This window comes from Agelaius tricolor, unplaced genomic scaffold (assembly GCF_023055355.1).
Source record: "Agelaius tricolor isolate 1412-34295 unplaced genomic scaffold, bAgeTri1.0.p SCAF_9, whole genome shotgun sequence".
Taxonomy (NCBI): Eukaryota; Metazoa; Chordata; class Aves; order Passeriformes; family Icteridae; genus Agelaius; species Agelaius tricolor.
This window is the reverse complement of record NW_027269269.1, coordinates 43939164-43959723: the sequence shown is the minus strand read 5'-3', so window position 1 is coordinate 43959723 and position 20560 is coordinate 43939164. Positions and strand designations below refer to the sequence as shown.

At 44.9% G+C, this 20560-nt stretch overlaps 1 protein-coding gene across 1 annotated transcript; it reads left to right on the top strand.

Annotated features, from left to right (window-relative positions):
• The first annotated feature begins 11791 nt into the window (after window positions 1–11791).
• Window positions 11792–13011, top strand: GJA8 (gap junction protein alpha 8). The gene has a single exon (XM_071433918.1). It carries the CDS (start codon window positions 11792–11794, stop codon window positions 12989–12991), a length of 1200 nt encoding a protein of 399 aa, XP_071290019.1. The 3' UTR covers window positions 12992–13011.
• Window positions 13012–20560: the final 7549 nt, after the last annotated feature.

The window sequence follows — 20560 nt, the reverse complement described above, 5'->3', positions numbered from 1 at the left end:
TTGTGTTTCTTCAGTTGCACTATTCTTTCTTTACTGGGGAATTGTGTATTTTTGGTGCCTTGTAAATGATTTTTAAACAGTTGCTAGTGATTATTTATATTTTTGTATTTAAGTACTTTCTTTGTGTTTATTTAGCCCAGAATTCTCTTCAGGGCTGGGAAACAGGATTTTTTAAATCAATATATCTTTTAAATATATTATAATCTTTGAACTGGTATATTGCATTACCAGTTTGGACCTCCTTCTGCTTTCACATAAGAGTGCAGTGAGCTGGGGATCAGTGAACTCGCTACCAGCTCTCATTTCTGCTATCATTTTACCCATCCTGATAAGGGAAATACAGGTTTTGTTCAATTTGGTTTTAAAGTTTGCCAAATGAGGAAGATGTTAAGAACATTTAAAAATCCCTAAGGCTGTTTATTGAGTCAGCAATATCATCATGTGTTAAGCTAAACAAAACTTAAGTTTTTTGTTTGGTGGGTGCTTGAGTTACCTGTGCCATGTTCCAGTATTTCTTGGTTATCCATCCAAATCATCAATCCTGTTACTGAAGCACCAACTCACAAATATTGAATGCTCATAACTAGGAAATTGTGATTCAAAGTCACAAACAAGATAACAAGTACTTTTATTCTTGCCCCACTCAGCCTGTCTTAGGGCTGTACCTATTGATTTTAATATTGTCTTACAAACCATGCCAGCATTTATTGCAGTGTCTTACAGCTGTAGTCCCCTGGGCAGGCAAGGCCTTGATGAATATAAACTGGAGAGAATGCCACAATTGTGTGCAGCTAAAGAGGATGTACTGGAATGCACTTGACTTCTGTATTGTGTTCCTGTAAAGGAGGGCATGCTCCTGAAAGGCAGAGTCAGGGCTGCAGCTGCATCAACTCAGCACTGCTCAGGGGAGTAGAAACCCACCAAACCTGCTGCACCCTGGGCCAAAGCAGGGGGGAAAGCAGAACTATCAGAGCTCCTGCCCTTGCTTCAGAGCTTTGGGGACTGGAGAGACACAGCCCATTAGAAAACATATCTACAGTTTGCTGAGGAAATACCTGTAATAGCTGCATTCACTGGGATGGTGTTATCAATCGGAAAGAATGGGCCTCATAATTCAGAGCATTCTACAGTTGCTGTGCCAAGGTGGGGTTTAGAAGTTTTTCATAGAAGTAGCTCCTTAAAATTCTGCCAGGTTTCACACAGGACAGGGGATCCCCAGAGAGTCTTAATGCTTCTTTTAAAAGGATCCCAACATGCTTTAACCATATTCCTCCTAAGAATATCATGTTCACTGAGCAGTAAAGGGCTGCAAGGGATTGAAGCTTGCTGGAAATGATGAAGAAAAAACTCCAGGCCTCTCCAAACTGGAGAAGCCCTTTGGCTCTCCCACCTATGTTTTCTGGCAGCTCTGTACGGAGATAATCCTTGACTCCCTCCATCTGGCTGTTTATCAGTTTGAAGCCAAATTGTCTCAGTGAATGCTGAACACCTCTGGATGAATGATGTATCTATGGGCAGGTTGTCTTCTTGATCAGGAAATGAGAATGAGTGGCTCAACAGCTTCCAAGTTCAATAACCTCCTTTACTTCTTAATGAATTGCTGAGGCATGAGAGGCTTCCGTTCCTTGCTGGCATCTCTCACACTGTGCCCAAAGAAACAATCATATCAGGCTCAGGAAGACTGAAAGGGCAGGGAAACAGGAACCATCCCCACGGATGTGCTCTCCAGAGAGGCTGGGAACGCGCTCTGCTCTGGGAAATGGGAAGCTGAGGTCAGCCAGAGTGCACAGCAGGTATGCACATCTCTGGGGATGGGAAGAAGAGATAATGGCCTGCTTTGCCATCCCCATCCCTGCCTGGCCTGCTGGTGAGCTCTGCTGGGCCACCTTCACACCCTGTGTGCACAGCACACCTCCACTGTGTGGTTCTGTGGTGTGGAAATGAAGGCAGGGAGATAAAGGTGGAGAGAGGGTGGTGACAACGCTCCTGAGAGCCCTGAGCCTGCCACTCAGCAAGGCAGGCCTTGGTGGTATGAGAAGAGCCCAGAAGAAGTGAGAAAGGAGCAGGGAATGAGCCCACATCAAAAACTGGGAGGCAAAAAACCCCATGGACAGTGAGGAGGTAACAGGGGATGCTTCCAGACACACACACACTTGTTCCCATCTTTCAGAAGCTTTGTCCCTTCTAGCTCCTCCTGCCTGGGAATGTTAAGAGATTGCACAAAAAGTCTTGATAAAACAGACATATGGAGATCCCCTCAAGAGGCTGGGAGATATTATTAGCTCCTTTTTTACTGGCAGGCCTGGAGAAATTAATTACCAGAAGTATTATCAGGTACTTGTCACTGCTTTCCCTGGATCCACTTCACATAGCCCACATTGGCTGTAAGCAACATGTTCCCTGGCTGGCCTGATAGCTTACAGCTCCTGATAGCAGCTCCTCTGCTCCTCTCCTGAGGGTCTCAGCACTGGTGGAAGGGCCACAACCTGGAATATATGCTGAGAGAAATCTGAGTCCATGGACTACTTAACTATGCAGCATGCCTGTGTTTTTATGTCTTCTCAGTGATGTGCTCCACCTCTGTGACCAGGAGGAAAGTTTTGGGCAGAAGGCAAACAAAGGGACAGGTAAGAGGAGGTTATATGGGGACCTAGGGGAAGGCATTTTGTGTATGATGGCTGCTGCATGATGCATGTTTAACAATTTACCTATGAGTTCTGGGCCCTGTCCCAGTGCTGCTCTTCAGAAATGCCACTGCAGATGCTCTAAGAACTTAGCATTTCTAACCAACACGCTCTTGTTAAGGTCTGTGCTTCCAGAAATAGTCTGGTTGGGTTTTAAGTGAAATTATGCTGATCCATGAAATGTGTCTAAAGGAGTACTCTTCTCTTCCTGGTGCTGCTGCAGTAGCACAGCACCTACTTTGACACATGAGAATTCATCTTTTTTGCCTTACTTGTTCTTTGTACTTGTAATGAATTTTACTAGTGAGGTACTTTTAGTGAAGTTTCTATTATTAACCATGTTATTGTTAAAGGGAAGATCATGCAGGTCAGCTGGTACACCTATGAAACATTTGCTGGAAAGGGGATGCGGGTGCAGGTGAAAATACAGATTTTACTAGTACTAAAGGTGCTTTGACAACAAAGGTAAAAATAAGTAAAATTGGGGCATCAAAATGATCTTCATGTCAGTTTAACTCCATCTGTTTAACCATTGTAAAAATAATAATTAAAAAAAATGGTATTCAGTATAGTCATTACAGCATCACCTCTCATGCAACCTCTTATCACAGAGCTCTCCTGCGTTTGCCGTGCTTACTTTTGTACCTGCAGACGAAGTTTAGGAAGGGAACGAAGAGGAAGGTGGGGTGCAGCCGGGAGGAGGCTCAGCGTGCCCGTGGCGCTGTCGGTGCCGCCGAGCATCCCTCGGTGAGAAGACACCGCCCGCTAGCGGCCCGGGATGCGGGAGCTGCTCCGCTCCGCTGCTCCTGCACCGGCACAAGCGCGGGGCCCTCGGTCAAAGCAGCACCGCTGGGGAGGGCCGGGCTGGGCCGCAAAACAGCGAATTGGTGGAAATGGGCTTATGGTGAAAAACCGCCTCTAAAGCTGCAGCGCGTTCAGAGCCGTCACTGGAGGCAAAGAACGCGTTTGTCACCGTGTGTGACTGCCCCGAAGGTGCCCCGGGGACAGCCCCGCTCGCAGGGATAGCTGGGCTGAGCAGGACAGCAGCACCGTGCTTCTCGCTGCCCCTGCTCATCAGCCCCACTCCAGAGGAGACAATGAACTCCGGGGGAAGTCCTTGCTGGTGGCAACATACTTTTTTTTTTTTTTTTTTTTTGTGTGTTTTTCAACTGAAAATAACTCTCTGAGGTTTCTTCAGGTCTTTGGTCCTACCCAAAGCCATAGAGCCTCAGAAAGCCTCCCTCTCCCCCTGCTTGTTTTTCTGCTTATGAGGTAAGCTCATCCTTAACAGATGTTTGTTTACCTCTTCATAAAAACCTCCTGTGATTCTACAGCCTCCCCAAGCAGTGTGCTGCTGTGCTTTGCTATTCTTGCCATTGCAAAGTGTTTTTCTAATGTTTAGCTATATCATTTTTATTGCAAATTAAGCTGATTATTTCCTCTTCTACTTTTGGTGAATGTAAGGGACAACTGTTTAGTCTCTCCACCCATTATAACAAATGTTTATGTTCTGGAAGACTGTTATCATGCCTCTCCTCCCTGTTGTTATTTTCCTAGAGAAAACAAACTCAATTATTTTATCCATTCCTTATAAGTCATGGGGGTTTTTTTCCACCTCTCTTATCATTTTGCTGTTCTGTTTTGGACTTTCTCCAACTTGTCTGCATCTTCTGTAAAATGTAGTGCCTGGGAGTGGACACACTGTTCCTGCTGGGAGCTCAGCAGTATCAAGTAAATGCACAAAATAATTGCTTCCATTGCCTTATTCACAAAACCTGCATTAAAGCACCTCAGACTGAGATTTGTCGTCTTCTGTGGGGCTCTCACTCAACAGACACACACTGGGTCCCACCCCAGCTCTCTGCTGGACTGGTCACAGCTGGGTTTGGAGCAGCACACCTGGTGTCTGTGCAGCCACCTTTCCCGAGCTGCATCTTGGTGCAGTCACCTCTGCAGAGGCAACCCAGCTCCCCAGTGTCTCACATTCCTCTCAAATTCCAATCACTTCAGCCTCCTGCCTTCAGGAGGGACTGCTGACCCCCAGCCCAGCTGTCATCCTCTTCCTTTTGTCCTCTAGTCTGTTGTCCAAGACACTCAAGGAAACACTGAACGGCCCTGGAGGCAGAACTTCAGGGACACAATTCTCCCAGCTGGAAAAGTGAAGCCCTGATAATTACCCTTGATTATGGCACTTCAACCCGTGTAACTTCTGCATGGTGACTCTGCTTGCTGCCCTGGGAGCCTGTAATCTAGATATTTTCTAAGTGTTCACTGAAATCAAAGTATTTTACACCTACCCTTTCCTCCTCATCTACCAGGCCTGTTAGTCAAAGAAAGAAATTAGCTTGGTTTGACATGATTTGTTCTTCAAAATTCCCTGCTGGTTTTTTCTTATCAGCTTATTGTTCTTTAGCTGCTTATAAATTGATTGTTTCATAATTGGTTCCATATCTCTCTAGGTATCACAGTTAGGCTGACTGGCCTGTAATTCCCCAGGTCCTCCTAGAACAGTAATTTTCAGAGAAGAACTGCATTTAACAGATATTGAAAGGCATTCTGCTTTTGCCCTGCTTATCTTTATTAATTGTCTAGCTTGGTTCCATCCCTTAAATTAAAAACCTGTTTCCCATAAGTATTCATCCTCCACTAGGGGCTCAGCACAACTCAGCCCTATCTTCACCTCTCCTGTGTTCCTGCCCCTCTGTTACATGCTTCCCCAATTTTCTTCCTTCTTGATGCTTTATATCTTCCTCCCTCTCTTTTCTTTATGCTTTTTCTTGCACCTCCCTAGTAAAATATATTCCCCAGCAATTCATATCTACCTGGTGCTTGGAGAGTCCTGGAAAAATCTGGGAGCCTGGCCCCAAAAATGCAGTCAGTGACATTTGCCAGGCTTGCAGGGATATGGTAAGATTTGCTTAAAGATTTGTCCAGGGCTGGCTACACTTTACATGATTTCTGAGGCCAGTAGGTGGCAGAGAGATGATAAAATCTGGGAGACTGCTCCTGGTGCTGAGAGGATAGATCACTCTGGCTCTGGGATGGACAAGGACACGTTACTGGAGAGCTGGGTGAGTGTCTGGCAGAGAAGAGCACTGGGTGAAGGTCCCAGTTTCTTGTAGGGAGGCTGAATGTGCCCAGTGCTCAGCCTCAGCCACCAGTGAGAGGTTTGTGTGCTCAGCAGAAGAACAGGAAGCGTGTGCCACTTCCTAGCTAAGCAGATCCCCAGAAGATAACTTTGTTTGAGGGAGGGGTATCGTTATCCAGGGTTGTGCTCTATATAATTGCACAATCTGCTATCATGCATGAACAGAGCTGTTCAATAGCATGGCCCTGCCTTGTCCTGACATCATGTCTGTGTTGGAAATCCGTTTGGAATGAAAAATCCCACATTCCCCAAGTGACCTCGTAGTCTCTGAGCAAAAGGCTGAGTTGCAGTGGAGACTTCACAGACTCAGTGGTGCCAGAGACAGAAGCTCAGTCACCAGCCTCAAAGCAGATACAGGTTGAGAAGTCAGCAATGAAGCAAACTTCTTTCCTTAAGAAAATAGTATTTGAAAAGTGCAGGAGATGCTCATAATTCTTTGAAGGCAAGAAAAGTCCCAAAGGCAAGGAAAAATCACTGTGAGTTAACAGTGTTACTTTCACTAGCTGGTACTATTTTTAGCACTGGTTTTTGGGGATGAAAGTACTCAGCACATCTACAGGTTGCTTAATGAGAACATAAATACCAAGGTACACAGGTTGAAAGTGTTTGCCCTTCTCAGTCTGGCACTGCCAGTGCTGCAGTTCTTTTGTAGACTCAGTGATTGTCACATGCTGCCTGTGAGGTCCAGTCTTCTCAACCTTTGCTTTTATGGTCTCTACTCTTTTCTTCCATAGCTACTGCTTTCATGCTACAAAGGTAGCCCTGACTTCCAGCATCACCCTGGTGCCTAAGAGAATCAAGTCTTTCTTATTCTTCTCGTGCTCTGCCTTCTCTTCTTCATGCCCATCTCAAACAGCCACTTCTCTGCATAGCCCCAGTACAACAGTAATTCCTCACTGCCCAGCTTCATTTTCATTTAGACCCTTTTCTTCAGAGGAATGAGGCCCTAGTGAGCTGGAGAACCTGACCCAGAGCTCAGTGGTGCTTTCATAAAAAGCCTCCAGATGAAGGGACTCTGGTTGTCCACAAACCAGAAATGTCCTGTAAAACTGCGTGTGCCCCATGCTAAAGGCTCTGCACTCTGTGATACCGAAGAAAGTCGGCCCTGATCATTTGGATGAAGGTAACACAGACCAAATAATCACAAACTTGAATATAATTTCTGCATCAGTTGCATACTGCAAGCTGTTCTGCAACTTGTCAGACAGTGTTTGATATTTGGATAGTGTTAGCAAAAGGCAGATAGAAGGTTAACGGGAAAGGTCTCTGACAGTAGCTGGATATAATTTAGAGATGGACTACAGCCATGTAGTTACATACCAGATTTGGGGTTTGGCTCATTATATTAGAGAGAAAAGGCCTAGAAAGGGATGTGCACATTCAGCTAGAGCTGAGTTTTCCAAAAAGACAGTTTTGGTTTGAGAAGGAATGGTCAGTTTACAATCTGAACCACCTGCCCTCTGTGATGCACCAGCCTGCAGACACTCTCTAAAAATTGCTGGATCCTGGTGGTACTGCTTACTCCTCCCTCTCTACTGCTTCCCAGAGAGGGGTTGAGGGTGGCAGTGATGACCACTCACTCATGCATTGATACTAGTTTATCTCAGTAGTACGTAGCAAAACAAAACAACAAAGGTGTTCTTTCCTCTTCCTTACTCTCCTTGCTCTTCTCATTTATCCAACCACGCCTTTTCTTGTTCATGTCGTGTTCTTGGGACTTGTGAATTCTCCACCGTGTGTCCTCTCTCCAGGAAGGCTGTTCCCATGCTTTATGTAGCACTGGGCTAAAAAATGTTCTGCTACTGCTTCCCTGTTTAGGAGAGTGGTTTTTTTAAGGTGTTCAGAGTATGAATTTCAGTCCAACTACGTGCATTGAGGGGGATTTTTCTTTTGTCTCCAGACTGGTTCCTCTTGCAAAATATGAGTCTTTTCCATCTCTCACTTATGCCTTAGCTCTTTTGAAATCCACTTTGAAAATCATCATCTCTGCTTCCAGTTGTGCTTTGGATCCTGGGGCTCTGCAAATCAGCCTAAAAGCTGTTTGGGAAGACAACTCCTGAGATGAAGCTCTGAACTTACATGGACACAAATGCCCAGAAACACAGAAGAGTGGCCTGAAACTGTTGGTTTGAAGGTACAAAATTTTGTGTCCCTCGTGTTTTAATATCTCATTCAAGTGACAGCATTTCTGGAAACAGAGTGTCTCCCAATGCCATTCTGGGAAATTAAATTCAGTGTTGAGTTTGCATAAAGAGAGAGGAGAGGTACTTGCTGCTTCATCACTTTATGAGCTTGGCATCTGTATCACTGCTTAACAAATCTTGCCTCCAGTAATCCTCTTTTTCTTCAGGGCTGAGCACCAAGAGCACATTCTGAGCAATGCCTCCAGAAAGACTACAAAAACCATACCTCAGAGTAAGGTTATAGCCTTTGACTTGTAATTAAAACTCTTGGGGCATTTAGTTGTACTTGTGGATGCATTACTGAGCCTGTGGTTCCTCTCTTCTCCAGCCTCCCCAGCATTTATGCAGGTGGCTGGTGGCAGGCAAGTGTGCCTGGGGAAACATTCCTGTGTGCTGGGCTGCTGGAATTCAGCTACGGTCCTTAACAAAACAGTTTGGTTTAGACATTCTTTATGCATGTGCACATGCAAGATGCATTTGGAGGAAAAACTAAGCAGAGCTGAGACACTGAGAGGTGAGGCTGTAAAATTGGTCTTTCTCAGCTTTGATTAATATTGACTGGTAATCTTGTTTTCCCATTCTGCCGCTTTTTTCAGGTAAAAGATGTTAAAGAGCAAACCAAAGTATCTGATAATGCCAAATACAAACCCAGTACTTCAGAATCTGCCTGAAAATCAGTAACGAAACTTGTCTGTCAGATTTGGGCATAGTGTAGCAAATTAATTCAATTAATGCTGTCACTATCAGAGATTTTGGTGTTCCCTTTTCACCTGCCACACCATAGCACCTAAAGACCAGTGAGTGTGGACACACACAGAGCTGTGCTGAACCACAGTGGAACTGCAGAGATGCTTTGGTCCCTGCTTAACTGAGCAAGCTCCCATTTATGCATGTATTAGGTTTTCACTGCCTGCTGCCTGTTCCTCTCCCCCCTCTGCTTTTTCATGTTCAGTGGACTCTCCTCTCTGTGTCTCTGCCTCTCTCTCTCTATTTTTTTTCTCCCTATTGTTCCCCACGTCACTGACTGTCATTCACTTCATAAAGCCGTCTGGCTCGGAGCTTAAATATTGCAGGGCAACTAAAACCCACCATCAGAGCCAATTCAGTCATATCTGCTCAGTCGTGCGACAAGATTGGGGCTTTTAGGGTAGGGAAGAAGAGAGACAAAAGTTCACTCTTCCCTGCAGAGTGCCAAGAGAGGAGGGGGACACGTTTCTTCGGTGGAGCCTCTGACAGCGGCAAGTTGCTTGCTCAACACCCTTAACCTGTTGGGCCCCTTTGGCCGGTGCTGTGCGCAGGTGGTGATGGCTGGGAGCAGGGTGGGGGTCTGCAGCCAGCCTGGGAGAGCCCACAACACCCATCTGCTGCCTCTGAGAGGGCTCAGGCAGAGCCCTGCTCTTTCCTCGTGACAGGCAATTTCAGGGGAGAGTGGCTACTACCTAAATGCCCTGCTTACCCACTTTGTTTTTGAGGCTGGAGGGGCTGAGTGCTTGCAGGTGGAACCCAGACGTTCAGACTGGTTGTGCTGCTCCTCATCCCTCCACCCAATATTGTTGCTCCCAGTTGAACTGAGTGAGCAACCTCAAACCACTTCACTTGCAGAAACCAGAGGGGATGGGCATGGCAGAGTTGTGAAGAACATGCCCAGTTGGAAGGGATCTCAGGGAGGGCTCAGCCAAATGTAGCAAGCTGTGAGCAAGACGTGTGATGGAGTTAGACAGGAAGCATTTTCTCTATTTTCTCTTCTCTTGCACAGTGAGTTTTCTGTGTGATGAGGTTTATGACACCTAGAATGTTGCTCTTGAGGGCTGCAGTGGTAATGCTCAAATGGTAGCGTAGATATCAGTGTGACTCACAGGGAGAGAAGGAGATGAAGGTAACTGAGGTGCCTGGGGGACAATGAAGCTTGTACTGTGTGTAGTCATGTTTTTTACAGAGTTGCACGTGATTGGTAACTGTGGGGTGTACTTTGCTCTGTGAATTTGCAGAAAGAGGATGTTTAAATCAGTTTAGATAATGTATGTAAACAGCATAATCTTCTGCTAGACTTGTTAATGTAAGCGCTGACATTAACACACTTCTTTACACGACTTTAATGACTGAGAAAGTAGCAATTTTCCTTGGTGATTAAATTATATGTTTGCCACTTATGTATGCGAGGTGTTTGTGCAAGCTGAAGGAACTGTGTTCTGTTCTTCATTTTCTAACGTGGCTGTCCAGGGTAAAAATATTGTGAGGTTTGTAGGCAAGGAATATGAGTCCATCTTGCTTTAGAAAAATGCCATCATAAGTATGTGGGGGTTTTTTTGTGGTTTTTTTTTTTTTTTTTTGATTGAAAATTTGTGAAATTCCCCTGAGCCATAGAATTCTCAATATTTTGCGTGTTTGTCTATGTGTGACTACATACACAGAGTAGTTGAAACAGGCTGGTATGCGTTGGTGTGCCACAACATATGGCATCACAATCATATCCCAGTGGTATCTGAAGGAGGAGGGAAGTTTAGATACTCAGATTTTCATGCTGTTGACTGTACCTTCCTTTTCCGAGTGCTTGTGTATGTGTCTGCATTTAGGGAACTACAGATGGAGGTAGTATCTAAGAGATGAAATTCTAGATCCCTGTGAACAGCTATTTTATGAATAATGCTCCCTGTTTCACTTGTCATGCTCTACAAGTTGGTCTTTCTGGGCCACTGTAATATTCCACATTCCTCAGAGACTTTAGACTCCTGTGATGTGTTAAATCAACCCATACAAAACAACTTTCATCTCTATTTTCCTCATTCATAAATCTTCCCTTGCCTGAAATTATATAGTGGGAAGTTCAGGACATGCAGAATGAAACCCTGACCTAGAAATAATTTCTTATCATGCAAAAGTAATGACAGATGTATTATTTGACTTGCATTATTTGAAAATGGATGACTGCCTTAGCTTTCCAATAGTGTATCTGCAGCTGGCTTCCAGCTCTGTGTTAGCCTGAGATAGTGGCACTGACATTTTAGAGACAGCAAATAGCATTTTAGGTCCCAGTTAGAGACCTTGGTGTTTTCCCAAGTTGGTTCCACTGTCAGTGTGGTAACTGGCTTCAGAAGGAGATGCAAAGAATAGCCCCAGTAGCACCAAATAATTATATTGCATATAACATATTCTATACAGCAAAACTAGTCCATATAGTAGTTGTTAAGCTTATACAGCATTACTACCACAGTAATGGTGTTGTAATTGCTGTTCTTACCTAACAGTGATTGCTGAAGTAGAATTGACGTCTGCAACCTGGAGAGAATTCAGGTTTGTTTAGGTGCAATATGGGTTCAGATTTGAGATCTGTTCGACCCAAGAGGGGTTCTGGTGCAGAAGCATTTGTGTGCTTGAAAGCTTCACACTCTCTTCTAACCACTGCAGCTGCCTGCTGATAAATCTGTTCCACTGTATTGCTGGTGAGTGTTTGTACGTGTACAAAATCTAAGCAGACTCACAGAACTGAGCCTACAGAAGACTCTCACCTGCAAAAGGAGATAAATATACTCCCTGGCTGAAAAGTAATTGCCCATTTAGAGCCATAGAAGGAAGAATTTAGCAGGCAGCTTGCTCTGGCTTCCCAGCCCTTCTTCTGCTAATAAATCATTGTGAACAGGCAAATCAGCGAGCAAGCAACTGCCTGCCCTTCTGTTCTCAAAGCAACAAAAGACATCAGCGGGAGAACCTGAAATCTTTAAAATTTAGCATAATTTGTGGTCTTTCTCTTTGTTTTTTCTTCCTTTAGACTGTAAGAAATGGGTGACTGGAGTTTCTTGGGGAACATTTTAGAGCAGGTGAACGAGCAATCCACTGTCATCGGGAGAGTTTGGCTGACAGTGCTCTTCATTTTCCGCATCCTGATCCTGGGCACGGCAGCCGAGCTCGTGTGGGGGGACGAGCAGTCAGACTTTGTGTGCAACACCCAGCAACCTGGTTGTGAGAACGTCTGCTACGATGAGGCCTTCCCCATCTCCCACATCCGGCTCTGGGTCCTGCAGATCATCTTTGTATCCACCCCTTCGCTAATGTACTTCGGGCATGCTGTGCACCACGTCCGCATGGAGGAGAAGAGGAAAGAGAGGGAGGAAGCTGAGAGGCGCCAGCAAGCTGAGGTGGATGAAGAGAAGCTGCCCCTGGCTCCAAACCAAAACAAAGGCAACAACCCTGATGGAACCAAGAAGTTTCGCCTGGAAGGTACTCTCCTGAGAACCTACATCTTCCACATCATTTTCAAAACCCTCTTTGAGGTGGGATTCATAGTAGGTCAGTACTTCCTGTATGGCTTCCGAATTCTCCCCCTTTACCGCTGCGGGCGGTGGCCCTGTCCCAATCTTGTGGACTGTTTTGTCTCCAGGCCCACGGAGAAGACTATCTTCATTATGTTCATGCTGGTGGTGGCTTCCGTGTCCCTCTTCCTCAACCTGGTGGAGATCAGTCATTTGATCTTGAAAAGGATCCGGAGGGCTCTGAGGAGGCCGGCAGAGGAGCAGCTTGGAGAGGTCCCCGAGAAGCCCCTCCACGCCATCGCAGTCCCCTCTATCCCAAAGGCCAAAGGCTACAAGCTGCTGGAAGAAGAGAAGCCAGTGTCCCACTATTTCCCTCTCACGGAAGTAGGGGTTGAGCCCAGCCCCCTTCCATCAGCCTACAATGAGTTTGAGGAGAAGATTGGGATGGGACCACTGGAAGATCTCTCCAGAGCATTCGATGAGAGGTTACCGTCGTACGCGCAAGCAAAGGAACCAGAAGAGGAGAAGGTACGAGCAGAGGAGGAGGAACGAGAGGAGGAGCAGCCAGGGCCTCAGGAAGAGCCAGGGGTGAAGAAAGCAGAAGAGGAGGCGGTGAGAGATGAAGTGGAAGGGCCTTCAGCACCTGCTGAACTTGCCGCTGATATGAGACCCCTGAGCAGGCTAAGTAAAGCCAGCAGCCGGGCCAGGTCAGATGATTTGACTGTATGAAGGTGCAGGATGCGGGGAGCACATGACAAGGAAAAGGTTGAAGAGAAAAGGAGAGATAGAGAAAGAATCAAAAGATATTTTTAAGCAAAGTGCTAAAATGGCCACTTGAATATTATTTCCTTTTATGATTCTCAACTGGAAAGGTACTACCATGGTATCAGTGCCTTATTTGCCCCATATGTCCCTGTATTTCCCTGTTTCCACATGCCAGCTCACTCCTTACAGTAAGTAAGATCTACACTGTACACATAACTGATGTATTTTAAAGCCTAACATGGCAGTGATACCCAAATGTTGCCACTATGATCATATTTACTGAAAGCCTTGTGTTCCACATTTCTCTAGGAATGTGGGGCGGATCTGTCTTTCAGCCAGTGAGGGGAAAGACTGATCAACAACTGAATCTAGTCTTTCTCTTTCTGTTTCCTCTTATGGCTTACTGAGCAGATCTCCCCTTTGCTGTTGGAATTGCAGTTATTTAATTCACAAAGTGAATTCTATGCTTGGCATCAACACACTAAAATACTAAGCCCAACTTCCCTTCTTTATTCAGAAAATAAAGGCAAAAATGTTCCAAATTTCTCTGTGAATGCATATCTGAGTTAGGTAAATATATTTTCCCTGGTCAAAAATATTTCTGCTCTTCAAGCGATATTGACAGTGGGCAAGGTTAACAGTAGCTCTTTACTAGGACTTAGCAGATGCCCAGAGATGGAGTATTTGTTCCCAAGAGGGTCATCCAGTCCTGAGACTAGTTCAGAACACTGGAAAGAATAAATTCAAGTGATATTTTTTACTTGTAGCCTTGTGACTTAAAAATTTGAAACTAGATTTAGCCAAATAAGAGGGAAAAAAAATCTTCTGAGAAAGGAGGGGACAGCTATAGCCCCCAGAGCATGAAACCAAATACAAGCCTTCATGGTATGATCCTGACAAGTGTTCAGTTCCTGAAGCTTCCAGGCTCCCAGGCACTCAGCAAATCTCAGGTACAGAGTCCTGAAGGCACCTGTGAACCTAAACCAGGGGTCTGGGTAACTATGTGACTTTTTAAACTTCTAAATACAAAACTGGTTGGTCAAGTTTGAAAAGACTGATATGGTAAAAGTCTTTTGACAGCCTTTGTTTTTAATTTGACAGACAGGAGCCATTCAGTGGGGTACTCCTCCATTAAATGCCAAAGTCTTGGTCAAGTAAGACAATGCCTTTCAAAAGATGACTTAGACCTTTTGTGCCAACAGGTCTGTACAGAACTCTCAGAGACTCAGAAAAATCTTTTTTTACAGAAGGCAGAAAATGATGTGCTTGCAAATGTTTAGATGTCTAATATAGATTTCTAATTTTAGGACTACAGCAGCAACTCTTGGCTGGGACACTGCAGCAATGCGTTCAAAAGCTTCAGGTTAACAGCTACGTCCCCCCCAAAACTGAGCCCCATGCCAAAAAAGTGCAGGTATGCACTCTGCTCTGCTCTGCAAACCTCAGACCCTGCCATCTCAGCAAATTCTTTCTGCTGGGCTGCAGCCCATCCCATTGTTCCCAGGGCAGGCTCTAATCCAGGTCAGGGAAAAAATGGTCTTTGGCACAATGCATCAAACTCATCCCGCCATCAGCTAGAAAAGCCCCACTGCGGCCTCCCATTGTGGCAGGTCTGACTCAAAGCCCAGGAAAGGCAAATGGGAGTCTGTGAGAGCCCTGGGCAGGCTTGGGCCCTGTCCCAGCCCCAGAACAGTCAGTCCTGATCCCACCACCCCTTTGGTGGAGTTCCCTGCCTGGCCGGACTTCACTGCTGAGTGACAATAAGCTGTACATATGTAGAAAGTTTGTAGGGTGCATTGGGATTCTTCATCCACCACAGAGGTGTCACGTATTGTTTTTGTTTTTTCCTTTTTTTTTTTTTTTAATTTTTTTATTAACACTATTCATCCTTTTGCTCCTCTTGGGCCTATGTATCTTCCCAAGGTTTGCAGGCTGAGGTCAAAACCTTTTTTTTCCTTAGACAAAGGCTGTTGGGTGTCCTTCCTTGTGAAGGAAGACTGGAAGGTCCCTCCTCAGTTTTGGGAAGGAATATGACAAAGCAACACGTGCAGAGAGAGAGCCTGGAGGCTGCCATTTATCCACTCTCTTAATACAGAAACAGGAGAACTGTTATCACAACTGAGGGAAGAGAATGTTTTTCAGCAGAAAGAGTCCACTGTGCCCAGTTCAAGATATTAGAACTAAAGAAAGGGCTAAGATTTAGATGAACAACACAATCACCACACTTACACTAGATGGGATCTATTTTATTTTCTCCATAGAAAGAGATAAGAGTTTGAATTATTCTAAGCATCAACCAGCCCACTTATTGAAGGGGGTTGGAAACACTTTCCTGCAGGTAAAAACCACAACCTTGTTACAGTTTATGTGAGGTATCTGCATCAGAGCATCTGACCCTTCCAGATACCAGGGTACTGGACTGCTTGAATCACACCCACCCCTGCTGACTTGTAGTTACTTGACAATTCCACTGCTGATCTCTGACATTCGTACATTCATTACACTACAGGACTACTTAAAGATGAGTGCTTGTTCATCAGGAGTACATGGTTCATAACAAGGCTGTCAGGCAGGGCAGTCTTTAATCACCACATGTTAATTATGTCCTTTTCCACTGGAGAGCATCAGTAAAATGCACCATGTGCAGCGTGCTCCATGGACACTGTAGTTCTCTCCCAGCTGCCACAGGAATGCTCCTTTCTTCCTCTGGGTCCCAACAGCACAAGAAGAAGCTGGCATTTTCCTCCTGCATCCACTCAACTGCTTCTTGATTTTTTATTTTTTATTTTAAAGTCAGTTTTCAAGTACATTGCCTGGCTGGCAGTGAATCTGTAGCCACCAAGCACGGGCCATGGCATCAGGACAGTGCTGCTCAGCAAAAGGGGCAGGAATAGTCCAGTCTTTGGCACTCAGCCTCATCTCTGCAAGGAAATCTCTGTGGGACTGGCAGCAAGTCATTCTTCCTTCTTGTGCAATTGGGAATAATTTCCTACCTGACAATCATGATGTGAGGCCTGACATGTTGTGCTACTTATGGAAAGGGAGGTCCTTGGATGGAAAGCCCTACAGATGAGCAAAGGATTGTTGCTATTTCTGGATGTGATAGCACATAAATGTGCTTTATTCCCTCTCAATGAGACAAACTTAATAGTTCATTCAAGAAATTCCTAGTGAAGTTGCATAACAGCCTCAGAGCTGTGGATGCAGTGTATGATTCTACTCAAAAAATAACTTAGCAAAACATAAAGATATATATGATGAATGGGGAATATTATTTCCTTGGGAAGGGGGAAACCACTGGACAATTAGAGCAATGCCTGAATAATTTAAAGGTGTGTTTACCCCTTTGGCTCCCTGTGCAAATAAATTCCTAACTGATCACATGGCTCTCTGCAAGGAGCATAAGATGCAAGTGTCAAAATCACCAAAGGAAGTGAAAGTAGAAGAGCAAGGTAGTCTCTTAGCTTACAATAGCATGTGGGGGTTGGTGTTCTCTAGTGTCTAGAGCAGTGGACCTAGGATAATAATCTTAGATTTATTTCCAGCTCTGCTTCTGACTTGCTGTGATAATCACTTTACCTCTTGGTGCCTTTTTCTCCACCTGTAAAATGGGTGTAAGAATTTCCACCTACCTCACAGGGATGTTGTGAGGCTTCCTTAATTCTGTTTGTAAAGTAAGTAGGAATGATCTGATGAAAAGCACTGCTGAAATGCATGGTATCCTTGTTATTTATTGGCAGAACTGCTAACTTGGGTAATATATGACTCCTCGACCAGAAGGGCAGTAGTTTGGAAATGTGAACACTGCACTGCACTGACAACATTAACATGGATGTGGATTTGCCATGGGTAAAAAAGACTTTACTGATTCCCTCACCCATGTGTCCCACCTTAGCCAAGGCCATGTATGAAGCTGTGGTGACAGTGTGGTGATGTGGACCCCTCTTCTCCATCCCCAGCATCCACTCTGGGGCAGCATTTGTGCTTAAATAAGGCAGTTCCTGGAGCACTTGGTTCAGGTTGGTGGAGCTCTGACAGTTTTGAGGTGCTTGCAAGGCATGTGGCAGAGGGTTGTATCATACAGAATATCACTGGGCTTCTGTTTTAAACCACTCAGAGCCACAGAGACCGACATCCACAACCTCTCAGTGCTGAAACACAGTGAGGTGCAGATTCCTTCTCCTGCAGGAGAGGAGAGATTTGGGGGATCTCTGCTCTCTAGGTCTGTGTGGGCATCAAATCTACTTAATGGTGGGGGAAGCCCTATCTCTCCTGCTGCTCAGTAACTCACTGACTGTGCAGTTTTACATTTAAAGAGCAGCTGTGTCACACAATGCTGAAAAAAAAAGTGGCAGTTTGCTGTTTTGTATAGAAAATGGCTTTTCAGGCTGACAACTGAAAGTAATCCTAGCCTAGGCTTAGTTTTGTTTAGTAAAGGCAGGAACATCCATGAGTACTACACTAAAGCCTTCCTGTAAGCCCAAGGCAGCTGTGATAAAACAGTATATGGTGCCAGATTTCCTGAGGGCCAGGGCTGGATAAATGTACCAAAATCAGGGGACTTGTCCAAGTATTGGAATGATTTTTCGCCCCAACAAAATGACATTGCCATTCCTTGGGCTCTGTGTGTGCTGTACCTTTTAACATGGCTCAGGAAAGGCTTTTTGCCAACACCAATGTGCTCACACAGCTGAGCAGTAACCATGGCAAGTGAGTATGTGTCAGCTTTGCCAAGACATAGCCTGGCACACAATCCTTTCCTTGCCACTAGCTTGGCACCAGCCTATTTCAGTAGAAGAGGCAAGACTTATGTATCTGTCAACAATTCGAGCTTTCCTCTCAGCAGCCTGCTGCACAAAGAGACACAGGAGGTTTGTTCAGCCTGGAGAGGAGGGGGCTGAGGGCATTGGGAGCCCTAAGTGCTTTCTTCAGGTTCCTAAGGGAGAGGAATTCCAGGGAAGATGGAGGCAGACTCTTGATAGATGTGCACAGCAAAAGATCAGAGGCAACAATCACAATGAGCAGCAAAGGAAAATTTTGCCTAAAAAAACTCTGACAAGGAAAAAAAATTGTTCAGATGGAGAGTGGTTCAGCACTAAAGCAGGTGTCCAGAGACATGGTGGGATCTTCATCCTTGGGGGATGAAGCTTGGCTGGAGAAAGCACTGAGCATCCAAATCTGACTGTACTGAGCTGGAGGCTGGGCCAGGTGATGCCTTCCAGCCTGAACTATCTATCCCATGGGATATCCCATGCTGAAAGCTCAGTGCAGCCACTGTATGGTGGAGTGACACATGTAGGGCACTCCCTGCCTCTCTTGGGTGCTCTGGTGGAGCTGGTTTAGGCTGTCCCAAAGGCCACAGCACCTCCCCAGGCACCAGCAGAGGCTGATGCACACACAGAATCAGCTGGTGAAGTGCTCAAGGCCTGGCTGGATGGAGCTCTGAGCAGCCTGGTCTGATGGAAAGTGTCTCTGCCCATGGGAGGGGTTTGGAACTGGATGATCTTCAAGGTCCCTTCCAACCCAAACTATTCTTATGATTCTGTGATTCTATGAAATGGTGTTTGGTAGCTACAAAAGCTGCTTGAGGCCAGAATCGTGTTGTGTAACTGGTTTGGAAAAAGCATTATAAATAAAATAAAAAAAAAAAAGAAAAAGAAAAAAGAGAGTATGGCTTAGGTCTTTCCATATTTTAACTTCAGCGTCAAGTGTGCCTTTAAATCCATCTGAAAGTGCAGAGGACTGCATTTTAACATTCTGTCAACAAAAACCTGTGTGTTTTAAAGCTTGCTGATCTGGGATGAAGCAGCACTGAATAGAAATGGTGATTACAGAGCTACTGACAGAACATTTTGAAAAAAAAAACAAAGAGTGTTGGCCTCTGCCTTGCTAGATCCAGCTTGGTACAGTGAAAGCAAACCAGGCATTTATTGGCTTCCAAGGGGGAAAAGCTATATAGAAAAATGCTCAGGTAAGTTTTTCAATACACACATGTTAGTTCACAAAAGAGTCACAGACAACCCTGTAAAGGAATTCATGAATTGCCAGTGAACATCATCACCCGAATTCATCAAATATAAACTCAAAGAAAATGCAGAAATCAGAATGATGTGGGAATGCTTCCAGCTTCAGAGTTCTTGTTTATGAAAACCTCAGGAGAGAAGAAAAAAGAAAATGGGTGGCTGGCTGCCAGCTAAGGCTATTTGTCATAAATATGCCCCGTAGCACCTTCTGGAAACCTGTGTGATTTCTAAATATACTCTTGGCCAAACCCCATGATTTAATTCGATATTCTGCACCTTCCTGCATTACTTAAAAGGCTTGATTTCGGTTCTCTCTACAAAGTGAACACAAAATAGCTTCATTCACTATAATAGGTGGAAGAACAACTGCAACTGAGAAGCTGCCTTTGTACCTGTGGAGGGCCATGGACCCTTCTCCCCGCACATCAGTGACTGCGTGAGGAGGAACAGCACAAAATAAATTCCCCATTTTCTTTTCACACTTTTTGTCCTCCCTGAAGGAGAAGCCCTGGGGCTGAGAGGTGGGTGTAGGGCTGGGTTTTCCCTGTAGGAATTATCTTGTTCCCTGTGTGTTTCTCCCAAGGCCCAGGGATCAGTAATTCTCAGCTAAGCAGAGGCATGTTTCAAGCCTATTTCCAAACACATCCAAAGAAGAAAGTTTAAGACCTATGGCCAAACTCTGCCTTGTTTTTTACCCTTGTGTGGAAGTTAAGTTGCCAAGGCATAAACAAGATCAGAATTTGGCTCTGTAGAACTTCTTTTTAAAGGATTTCCTCTTAACCTTGGTCTCTAAAAGGCAACCAACAGCTAACCTTGCCCCATAACCTACCAACACAGAACAAAACAACCACAAATCCCTCCAAACTCAGGAATCTCATCACTTTAGGAAACAACAGTTTTAAAGTAGCAGATACAGAAAGAAAGAACAGGCAAGGTCTGATCTCAGCTCTGCATTAACTGGCAGTGGTACCAGGAGGTGTAAAACAAAAGGTCTCAGATCAGATACAATAACCTGCTCCTTCAGGTAATTTCTCCATGAAGACTGAATGTTTTCTTCTCTTTGCAATACTGCAGATAAGGGGACAAATTTCAAACCAAGAGGTCTGAGAGCAAGACAGAAAGCCAAACAGTCAGAGACTGTGGGACTAATCTGGTGTCTCGGCACAACCAAACATAGATTTGTTTTCTTAGTGAAATGAGTTGTAATGAATAAAGTTTTCTGATTTTCAGTTAGCAGGGGCTCTGTGCTTTGTTAAACTCACAATTCGATTCTCCTCTTTCTGTTTATTATTCTGAATACAGAGAGTTTTGAGTGGCAATGGTTAGAATCCTAGAATCAGAATCATTAGGGTTGGAAAAGGCCTCCAAGATCATCAAGTCCAATTGCCAATCCAGCACCACCCTCAAACCATGTTGTCAAGCACCATATCCGTGTTTTTCAAACATTTCCAGGGATGGTGACTCCACCATTTCCCTGTGCAGTCTGTTCCAATGATTTACAATCTTTTCT